This window comes from Pinus tabuliformis, chromosome Q (assembly GCF_031772625.1).
Source record: "Pinus tabuliformis cultivar Carrire ecotype Pingquan chromosome Q, CPIR1, whole genome shotgun sequence".
Taxonomy (NCBI): Eukaryota; Viridiplantae; Streptophyta; class Pinopsida; order Pinales; family Pinaceae; genus Pinus; species Pinus tabuliformis.
In genome coordinates this window covers 571886057-571898334 of record NC_142296.1, presented here as the reverse complement: position 1 = coordinate 571898334, position 12278 = coordinate 571886057, and the positions used below count along the sequence as shown (strand labels likewise).

The 12278-nt window shown below is 33.5% G+C and overlaps 1 protein-coding gene across 1 annotated transcript; it reads left to right on the top strand.

Annotated features, from left to right (window-relative positions):
• Positions 1–9980: 9980 nt before the first annotated feature.
• LOC149220739 (uncharacterized) lies at positions 9981–10979 on the top strand. Its single transcript, XM_089387186.1, has one exon. The coding sequence runs from the start codon at positions 9981–9983 to the stop codon at positions 10977–10979; it is 999 nt and encodes a 332-aa protein (XP_089243312.1).
• Positions 10980–12278: the final 1299 nt, after the last annotated feature.

Sequence of the window (12278 nt, the reverse complement as noted above, 5' to 3'; positions counted from 1 at the left end):
TATGGTCTATCTTTTGGATGGTTTTTGGGATAGAGGGAGAAGATTGATTAAACTCATTCAAGGAATAGTACTATTTGGAACCTCTAGAAGCGACCCTTGTAGGCAAAAATGATAATGACAAAGCATATGCTAGTTGGGTAAAGGAAAGCTTAGAGTAGGTTTTATGTGGCTCTATGCTTAGGGGGACTGTAGGAAAATTAAGGCATCTTTAGGGTGTTTCTTATCATCACTTGGTTACTAATATTATTACTACTATAATCAGACAATTACTGGTCACTTGTTAACACCACACGAAGGTCACTACATTATGGGAAATTCTGAGCCTTTCTTACATTTATATTTTCTCCACTGGTATTTTAATTGGCTATGGGTATTTGCTCCTAGTGTTGACTTCTAACATGGGGATACGGTTTTGGTTTCTTCCTTAGGATTTGTCACTATTTTCATTATATAACGGTATTTTATTTGGCTTTGTTTATCTACTTCTACTGTTAGCTTCTTATGCTAGCATATGGTCTTTCTTTCTTAGTTGGGATTGGTTACTATTTTGGTTATACATGGTTATACATGGTTATGATGGGAAGTAACTACTTGTGCTACAGTTACCCATCGATTACTTTCACTAATATTTGCTTCTCCTAATGTTTCTAGGTTTTTTGTTATTTTCTTTTCCTTCCCTAGAGTAGGGCCAAGTTCTCTCGGAATTAAATCCTCTAATTCTAGTCGTTGATTATTCTTGTGGTGTTATTTTATACAAATTTCCCCTATCCTTGACAGATTTGTATTGTAATTTTGTGGAGATTTTAGTTTGTCCTAATGAAATGCAAATGTATGAGAAGAGGCGAGGTTGGGAGTTCATGGCCCACAAACCTGTAACAAAGCCCAACATCAAGCCTGTGAGGCAGTTGAATTTGTCCACTCAACCATAAGGAAAATGCATCCTCTTATCACTATCTGAAGGAAATGAATTTCAATTTTTTATATAAACAACCTAGATCCATCTCAACTTTGGATCTATCATGCACTGAAAGGGATCAAATCTCCCAAAGAGAAAAACTCTTTTTTGAGTGCAAAACTTGATGAAAGGTTTGCACCTTGAGAAGATTGATCCCTCTCAACCCTTGATGTAAGGCCTCCGAGCTGAAGTGCGACGGGCGCCGGGCAAGGTCGCGCACGTGGGCGTGGGTGGGCACGCGGACGGGTGTGCGGGCGCTCTGAACGGCGGACGAAACGACAATGCGATGGTGTGTGGAAAAAATGTGACAAAATAATGCGACGTTATGGGATAACACTAAAACGACTAAGTGTTGAGCGTACACTTATAAGCAATGGTGAACGATGCTTGCAAGGCCGACTTATGGAGTGGCTTGTGGGCATGCGTGGTAGATTGTGGGGTCGGCCATGGGGTGGCACACCCCCTCCAAAACATACGATGGATGCATATAAGTAAGGGAGCATGAAAGCTCATTTGAAAACATCGAACTCTCATGGATATCTACGCATAAGAGGAAGGTAAAAACTGCGCAAGGGGTAAAAGGACTACGCATACCTCATGCGTAGGTTATTCAAGGTGCAGTTTGGTATTCTTGTGTCGGGTGAGGTGGAGGCTAGTGTGTCGGGGTTTGTTTTGGATGCAGTTTTGTGTAGGACTTGACTAAGGGATCTTGGGTGGCTCGGGTGAGCACCTCCCTTCGTGCAAGGGTGCACATGTATTGTAAAAGGCAGGTTGCCTATCTATTGTAAAATTTGGTTAAGTGTGAGACTTGGTTCGGCCAAGACACACTTGTGTTGTAAATCTGATATTCTTAATAAAATTGTCGGGCAGACTCACATTACGGGGAGTTGCCCCTCCCCTTTATACTTGTTTGCAATTGTTGATGTTCTCGGTTAATTGCATATGGATAATGAATGAGTATGGGCTTCATTAAAGTATAAAGGATAATGCTTTTACTTGGTTGCGAAACACAAACTAAGTATGTTAATGTTGGAGTAGGCGTAGTCCACGAATGTTAGTATTGTTAAAAAGAAAGCGTTCGGTGGTGCCGCACCTCGCTACAAGTGGTTGGAAGACTACCGCAGGTGTAGGGGCGTGACAGATGGTATCAGAGCTCAGTTGGAGTTGGTGAGCAGGGCTGCTCGTGACAGTTGAACGATAAGGCATGGAAAGTTTGGGAGAAGGTGGAAGGAAGCTCTTGCTTACCTTGGACAGGTTGAAAAGGTTGAAGGAAGAGAGGCCCCGAATCCAGAAAGAACTTGAAGCCTTGGAGAAGAATGTTGAAGACGAACTTCTTCAACTTGGTTGGACAATGGAGCAAGATGAAGTTGCATATTGTGCCAACAAGGAAGAGGAAGCTGTGATAGTTGAAGATGTTGCAAACATGAACATGATGAAGGACGAACTTGAGGATGATCAAGTTGGACCAGGATCATGCAGTTTGTCAACATGGATGGATGAGGTCACTCACATGGAGGAGCCTCATGATGATGAAGTAAGTATTGATACTTGTGTTTCATTTGGGCATTTGGGAGATGGACCGTGTGCAGGAAAGGGCAAAGCCAGTTTGCCAATGCTAGGGAGGATCTCACCATGGATGACTACGATGGAACCTTGTATGGAGAAGCAAGGATTGACGATTGTTGCAGGGCTTGTTGGGGTTACTTGTGACCTTATGATGAAAGGTGCAAGGACCCGTGACAAGGGTGGAACTTGATGATCGTTACAGAGGATTGGGTCATGCTTTAGCCACATGAAGAATTGGCTAAGTGCCCGGCATGACTCATGGACAGATTGAGGAGGGCACACACTTGTGATGTTTTGGGTGGACTTCTCATGGCCAAGACCAAGAGATAGTCGTGGTGGACACTTTGGTGGAGGAGCTATGATGGAGGGACTCATGACATGATGGCATGGTTGGGTGACCGAGTTCACTAGACCGAAGATTGCAGCTTGGATGAGGATGATCGATTGTTGTGATGGGTCTACTTGGTTGGACTACATGGGCAAATTAGTCATGGACATCAGGTTGAAGGCATGGAACGTGGTAGTCTTACGCAGGGACATTATGTGGGAGCACTTGTAGAGGTGTCATGGGCATCCAATGAGGAGTGCCAAAGCAGGGACATTGTGTAGATGGATTTGCTAGTGTGACATGGAGACTTATTACTTATGAGCCTATGGAGAGGTTGTACACTCTTGTACAACAAGACCATGGACTTGGATGGAGTTGTGAGCAGATTATGGAGCATTCCTACTACATGGAGATGTTGGTTGGAGATGACTCATGGAGCTCATGATGACATGAGATTGTTGTGACTTTTAGGGACTTCATGTACGGTGGACTCAGAGGATCTAATGCATTGAGGAGCTGAGGTCAGGTGACTTTGATGCAGTATGGGATGCATACTTTCAAAGTACATGTATGGGCATGGCTTGGAAGAGTGACTTGATGTAGAGGATCGGTATGAGGCACTTTGAAGTGATGAAGTTACGATGATGATGATGCCTTGACTTGGGCATGGGTTGAGCCGAGACTCAACTACTTTTTACACATGGATAGATGAGACAAGTGCATACTTGTTTCTATGGAGACTTGAGGATGGCACATTGCAGATGATGAAGAGGCTTCATGGACCTGAATGGGGCACATCGAGAGTGGGTTGATGAGTTGATCTCTTCATATGGAGGAGACACACACAAGGACAACATGCTGCAGATGAGATGGATGGAGTTTCCATGGACCTGAGCATGGATTATGGAGATACATACTTTGGTATGGTGAGCTTGGTGGTAGTGGTCGCTAGGCCGAGACATAGTGGAGAAAGAGTCTCTACGTATGTTGCAAGGATGTTTGCCTTGTGTAGAAAGGTTGACATCCTGGATGATGATGATCTTGGTGGAGAGCTACCGGGATGATATGTTGTCGAGGACGACAACGATTTAGGTGGAGGAGGATGTAAGGCCTCCAAGCTGAAGTGCGACTGGCGCCGGGCAAGGTTGTGCACGCGGGCGTGCGGGCGCACTGAACGGCGGACGAAACGACAATGCGACAGTGTGCAAAAATAATGCGACAAAATAATGCGACGTTATGGGATAACACTAAAACGACTAAGTGTTGAGCGTACACTTATAAGCAATGGTGAACCATGCTTGCAAGGCTGACTTATAGAGTGGCTTGTGGGCATGCGTGGTAGATTGTGGGGTCGGCCATGGGGTGGCACACCCCCTCCAAAACATACGATGGATGCATATAAGTAAGGGAGCATGAAAGCTCATTTGACAACATCGAACTCTCATGGATATCTACGCATAAGAGGAAGGTAAAAACTGTGCAAGGGGTAAAAGGACTACGCATACCTCATGCGTAGGTTATTCAAGGTGCAGTTTGGTATTCTTGTGCCGGGTGAGGTGGAGGCTAGTGTGCCGGGGTTCGTTTTGGATGCAGTTTTGTGTAGGACTTGGCTAAGGGATCTTGGGTGGCTCGGGTGAGCACCTCCCTTCGTGCAAGGGTGCACAAGATGTTGTAAAAAGGCAGGTGGCCTATCTATTGTAAAATTTGGTTAAGTGTGAGACTTGGTTCAGCCAAGACACACTTGTGTTGTAAATCTGATATTCTTAATAAAATTATTGGGCAGACTCACATTACGGGGAGTTGCCCCTCCCCTTTATACTTGTTTGAAATTGTTGATGTTCTCGGTTAATTGCATATGGATAATGAATGAGTATGGGCTTCATTAAAGTATAAAGGATAATGCTTTTACTTGGTTGCAAAACACAAACTAAGTATGTTAATGTTGGAGTAGGTGTAGTCCGCGAATGTTAGTATTGTTAAAAAGAAAGCGTTCGGTGGTGCCGCACCTCGCTACAAGCGGTTGGAAGACTACCGCAGGTGTAGGGGCGTGACACTTGATATATCTAGTGTTAAGATGGATCTAGGTTGGTTTAATTATTATTATTATTATTTTATTTTTTTTGTAATTTGATTAAGTTAAAATGTTTAGATAATAAAATAGGAAATTATGACATATCTTCCATGTTGGATTCAAGAGTGCCCCTTAGAGAAATAACTATTTAATATGCTTCTCATATTTGCTTGTTGCAAAAACCTGACTTGTACTCTTTTTCTTAATGAAAATGTATAATTTTTTTGAAATATATTTCTTTGCTTCAAAAGAAGTTTTTGATGATTGACCTCTTACAATGTCCCATTTCTTCCTCTCTAAGAAATGTTGTATTCTTAATGAAAAGTTATAATTTTTTTGAAATATGTTTTTTTGCTTCAAAGAAAGTTTTTGATAATGAGCATCTTACAATGTCCCATTTCTTCCTTTCTAGAAAATGTATTTCCAAAAAAAATTAGATCATTTTAATGTAGGGAAACAAATCAATCTAGAGGAATTTTTTTACTAATAGCATAGATTATCATAATCAGAATTTCTCAAAACCAACCTCCTGTAAACAAACTTAGCTATACCGTTTTAGGTTCAATTCTCATAAATTAATACCATTATCCTCACAAGCTAAAGAACCCAGGTTTACAAATATATTAACGGAAAGAACATTATGAATGATTAAGGTCAAATGAAGGAAACCATAGTTATTAATATAGGCTTACTTATTTTTTAATTAAAAACATGACTATTATATTAACTCTATAGATATACCATTAGCTATGACACAGGTTTTGAATGATTCACGTCAGTTGAAGGAAACCATAGTTATTGATATAAGCTTAGTGCTTTTTTGTATATGATTATATTATATTGATTTTTAGTTATGACAAAGTTTCAGTTTTTTATCATTAGATATTTTATTAGTTTAGATTTATCTTAATTCTGGATTTAGCTAACATTGAGAGAAATCAAATCTCTCAAAGTGTAAGCCATTTTTAGTGTAAAATTTGAGGAAATATTTCTCTCTCTATAGATTTGATTTCTCTTGGTGCTTCATGGATCTCAAGTTAAGGTAGATCTATGTTTAACACACACACACACAATATTTCTTCTTCATGCCTTTAAATAAGTTTCATTACATAAGAATATCATTGAAAAAACGTTGTCAAAACTAGGAACCCTAAAGCTTATAATTATTCATTTTATTTATTTATTTTTTATACAATTTTACCTAGTCATAATATTTACAAAGCAAGACATTACGACATATCTTCACATAAAATATTATGTTTTATTTGTTGGGCATGTATGCCATATATAATAAAAAGATGTTAAGACTAAGATGTAAATACTTGAACCAAAAAATGTTATCACCAATAACATGTGAAACATCAATGTTAACTCTCAGTATATTCGAATTTATAATGGATATATATTGATCTTGAGTCACTCACTATATATATATATATATATATATATATATATATATATATATATATATATATATATATATATATATATATATATATCACATTGAAATATTTATTTATGATTCATACTCTACATATTGGAAGTAGAAAACATATATCTATAGGACTCTTTATATATATATATATATATATATATATATATATATATATATATATATGACATTGACACTATACACTTTAAAATGTTAATACAAGCTCTAACATATATGTATAAGACTATCTTTATATATAAAATCACTTTAATTATAAATAATTTTTAAATGTTACATGTTTATTTATCTTGATTTTTGTTATTAATATTCAAAATTTTATATGACAACTATTTCTATATATATATATATATATATATATATAGTTTTTGTTTTATATAAAAGATCCATAATTGACATTGAAATATTTTATTTATGATTCATACTCTACATATTGGAAGTAGAAAACATATATCTATAGGACTCTTTATATATATATATATATATATATATATATTACATAATTATTTATCTTAATTTGTTTTATTAATATTCAAAATATTATAAGTCAACTCCATATATGTATAGAACAATTTTTTTAGTGTGTTGCTCAATATATATAAATATATATTCATTTTGTTTTATATAAAATAGATATAGTTGACATTGAAATATTGTATTTATATTTCACACACTACTTACTAAAATGTTAATGAAGGCCCAATTTATATTTAGAAGTGGAAAACACACACACACATATACTATTATTATAAATATTTTTTAAAAAATTACATGTTTATTTATCTTATATTTTTTATTAATATTCAAAATGTTATATGTAAACCATTCACACACAAGCTCTAATTATATTTGGAAGTAGAAAGCATATATGTATAAGACTATCTCTATATAAAATTACTTTAATTATAAATAATTTTTAAATGTTACATATTTATTTATCTTGATTTTTGTTATTAATCTTCAAAATTTTATATGACAACTACATATATTTATCTATCTATTTATATATATAGTTTTTGTTTTATATAAAAGATCATTCATACTCTACATATTCGAAGTAGAAAACCTATATCTATAGGACTATATATATATATATATATATATATATATATATATATATATATATATATATATATGATTATTTATCTTAATTTGTTTTATTAATATTCAAAATATTATAAGTGAACTCCATATATGTATAACACAATTTTTTTAGTGTGTTGCTCAATATATATTAATATATATTCATTTTGTTTTATATAAAATATATATAGTTGACATTGAAATATTGTATTTATATTTCACACACTACTTACTAAAATATTTATGAAAACCCAATTTATATTTAGAAGTGGAAAACATATATATATATATATATAACTCTCTCTATATATAAAATTACTATTATTATAAATATTTTTTAAAGCATTATATGTTTATTTATCTTCTTTTTTTATTAATATTCAAAATGTTATATGTAAGCCATTCACCCACACATATATAACATTTTATAAGTGTGTTGCTATATATATACAAGAATTTTTTATATTTAAAATTTGTTTTAGAAAGTAAAAAACATATATTTATATATCTTCCTCTTATATATATAATGTCAAATTAAAAAGTGAATCTATTACAAACTCTCCTAAACTAAATGAATTAATAGAAGAAGAATTATATTTATATATATATGTGTGTGTATTATTTATGATTCACATTACATTAAAATATATGTTCCCAATTACAATTGAAACTAGAAAACATATATTCATACACATATCTTGAGAGACCTAGCCTAACTTATATAAGAAATATCATTTCTCATAAGATTATATAATTTCAAGTAAGATTATGACTTTTTTTGGTTTAAAATATATTTTTGTATGTATATATTGATTCCCGAGCAAGAAAAATCCCAAGACACTCAATTTTGTAGATTAGATAACTTAAACTCAAAATTTGAAGAAATTTTGCCAAATTTTAGTTAAAATTAGTGCGGAAAAAATGCTTTAGAAAATTCATTTCCCATATAAATGACACTAAGACTCTACATATATAAAATTATTCTCCTTACAAATATTTTAAAAATGTTATACAAATGCTAAAGTGGTCTATCCTCAACTGGTTGTGCTAGTAAAACTTGATATTAGCCATTTCAATATTTCTTCCAATATACTTCTATTTCGTTAAATTATTTTATATCATTTTTATTATCATTAATTCCACAATTAATCATATTTTCAATTAAATACATATATATTTATACGATTTTTAAAATTATTTAATATTATACATCATTTTGATTTATTCAAAACTATATATATATAATTAATTTAATTTTCTAAATTTATTTATTAGACATTATATTATTAATATATAAATAATATAATACTTAAAACAATAAAAAAAATTAAATTATTAAGATACAATTTGAAAGAAATATCCAAATTATTTAAAAAAAAGGAGTTGTTTAATTATTATAATAACATATGAACCTACCAATAAAACAATATTACAAGCTTAAAATCATTAATTATAAAAGATCCCTTAAAAATAAGTTTTATCTATTAGATAATAATGTTTTCTGTAAATCTAAACGAGTAAGCAAAACAATACTACAACTTAAAAATATTGATAATTTTTCTTTTTCCAGATAAGTTTTATATGTAAGATAGCAAGCTTTTGTCTAAAATAATGATTTGAAAGGTTTGCATATCAATTAACCGTTTACAATAAATTTGAACAAAGAGCCCTTAGTAATTCTTAAAAAAATAAAGAAGATTTCTTAGAATAAAAATTATTCGTTATGAAAATAATTATTTATACAATATACATAGAAAATATAAATAATAATTTTTAATTTATATTATTATTTATTATTAAAATAATATTTTATATTTTATATAAATTGAAAAATAATAAAATAATATTTATAATAATATTTTAATAATAAATTTAAAAATTAAAAATAACACTAAAAAATTAAACAAAATTTTTCTACTAATTTTTGGCCAACCTGTTTCAGACCAACAATATTGCTATAATTTATTATTTTAAAAATATTACTATAATTTATTATTTTATTTATTTTTTAATGTAATTTCAAACATAAGCTTCCTCATCCATTCATCTAGACACCATCACTAATTATACTGCTCCAAGAAATGTAATGTATCTTTAATTGCATAAAGTTTAAAGAAATACAATATCCTTGACCATTAATTTTGAAAAGATTGATAGGCACAAAGTAACCTGCACTCTCCTCCATAAATATAAATAGAACGATATTCAAAATTAATAAAAAAATGATATAAAACCTTCTAGATGAGGCGGAAAGGACGGTTTTAACTAAAAGCTTTCTGCGATAAGATTTATGTTTTCTCGGATCTCAATCGCACGTCAACACGAAGGTGGATATTCCGGCCACTAATGAAGGGCTGTGATTGTTCGTCAAGCACACAACGCCGGGACCATGCCTCGTTCAGTGCACGCCTGTAATTACTACCTATAGGCTAAATATTTCATTTATAAAAGACCTGGCATGCAAAAACAGGGCTTCAGATTTGATTGACACAGGAAATTTGACATTCAGGAACTGAAGAAGACAGATATGGGTTCTAAAAAGGGATCAGAAAATCCGTGGGTTGCTCTGAAAGCATGGTTTAAGAGCCAATCTGTGAAGAAACAGGCATGCCAAGCCCTGGCTATAATATGTTTCCTGGTGACACTGATTTCTCTAACCTTTGGGGATTACTGGGCCACGGTCCTGTATTTCACTGCAAATATTATTCGCGTGTGTGGAATTTCAGCGCTGGTTTACAAGCTAACAAGGAAGAAAACCTGTGCAGGTTTGTCACTCAAATCTCAGGAACTCACCGCGATTTGCCTCGCGTTTAGTCTCTACCTGCACTGGTCTGGAAACGTGTATACCACCAACGTGTATAACATCGCAAGGGGAACGCTGGATTTATTTGGACTGATAACGACCATATGGGTTATCTATATCATCCGTTTCAAGCTCAGATCTACATACATGGAGAATGTTGACAACTTACCCATATATTACTTGCTCGTTCCCTGCGCGCTCCTTGCCTTCGTAACGCATCCCTTGTCTAATTATCTTTCGCCATTAAGTCCTCTGAAATATAAGGCCATCGTGGCGTTTGTTCCCTATCTGGAGTGCGTTCGGGTTCTGCCTCAACTCCGTGTAATGCAAAGCGAAAGGGTCGTCGAAGCTTTTACTGCCTTCTATGTGTTTGCTCTGGGCGCGGAGAGGTTATTTAAATTTACATTCTTGTTCAGGGTAATCCTGAAGGGCATTATGGGCGGCTCCATCACAACTTATTTTGATTTTGGTGTGTTCCTCTTCATTGTTTCTGAGATTGTTCAGAGCTTCATATTGGCAGATTTCGTTTATTACTATCTCAACATTGTTTCAAGCGGCCCGATCACAACTTATTTTGATTTTGGTGTGTTCCTCTTCATTGTTTCTGAGATTGTTCAGAGCTTCATATTGGCAGATTTCGTTTATTACTATCTCAACATTGTTTCAAGCGGCCCGATGTCGATGCATCTCCCAACCATCTCGATTGAACAATCACCTGTTTGACATAACATATCTGGAGTGGTAAGGCCCCATAGGGTTAGAAATTACACTTACGACTGTTTTTCAATTTTTTTTGGGTGTATCATGAGTATTTTAAATATGGTATGGATGGTTCAGTTGATCAATCATAAGAACCATGCACTATATTGAATATGGTATGGATGGCTTGTTGGTTGAGGTTGGTTGGCTTTTTAGCGAATTTTATTTGAAAATTTCAATTAATAACTACTCTATTAATGACTAATTTAGATGTGTGAGATAGAATTATAAGTGATAAGTGTGTATGTAAAATGAAAAACTTCAAGTACATTTTATACTCAAAATAGCAAAATCAAGTTACAAATTCTACTAAGTTTAGACATTTACATTCTTACTGGTATTTGTTAAACTGTTAAGGGATAGTAATTATTCATGGTAAGTATGATGGGTAGTAACTCATAGTAAATATGTTATTTACTTGAGTATAAACTATTTTTAAGGATTCTATTTTTTGGTGGTTTTGTTGATTTCCTTTATTTTAATTTTATTTCTTTTAATTTAATGTTAATTTTTTTTCATATTTTTACATAGTATTATAAGTACATCAAGGATTATGAATATTGACTATAGCTACATTTTTCAACACATTGACTATAGCTACATTTTTCAACACTCCCTCTTACCTAGCTAGGTATTCATAATGACTATCCACACATTTTCTGTATACATGATCTTTCTAATAAAAATAAACCTCATAGATAACATCTTTATCTAGGTCAATACCATTGACATACATCAACATCATCATCAATATGTACCACAAACGAGGTTAAGTTTCCACACCAATGGTACTTACTCAAGTAGTCACCATGATCTAGTGGGCACTTCACCTCATGGTAACTACTTCGAAGTTTCCATCTACAATGGTCAAACCCTAGGGAAACCCATGTCACAAATCCAAATTCCTCTCTTAGATTATGATGTTGAAGAGGCACCAACAACATGAGCGTTCGTCTGTTTTGTACGATTCCCTCTCGTTGCATAAGTCATTGGTTTATCCTAGAGTTGCAAATTTATAGTGTTGATCAACTACAAATTATCGTAAAAAAATTGCTGAAACTAGGTGGACCTGAATCCACCCTATTATTCATTTTGCATTCCCTTTCTAGCCATTTCTATGTTTTGGTATGAATTGGTATAGATCTGAACCCCTTAACAATCATACTATCTATTGGTTCTCGAAGCGAGCTAGTGTTTATGTAATTTGTTCCTAGAATCATGACATTAGTGCACTTTGTGCAAAGCTGCTCAAGATATATGGAA

Excerpts from the sequence above, each read along its gene's own strand:
- LOC149220739 (XM_089387186.1), top strand. The coding sequence starts at position 9,981 with ATGGGTTCTAAAAAGGGATCAGAAAATCCGTGGGTTGCTCTGAAAGCA.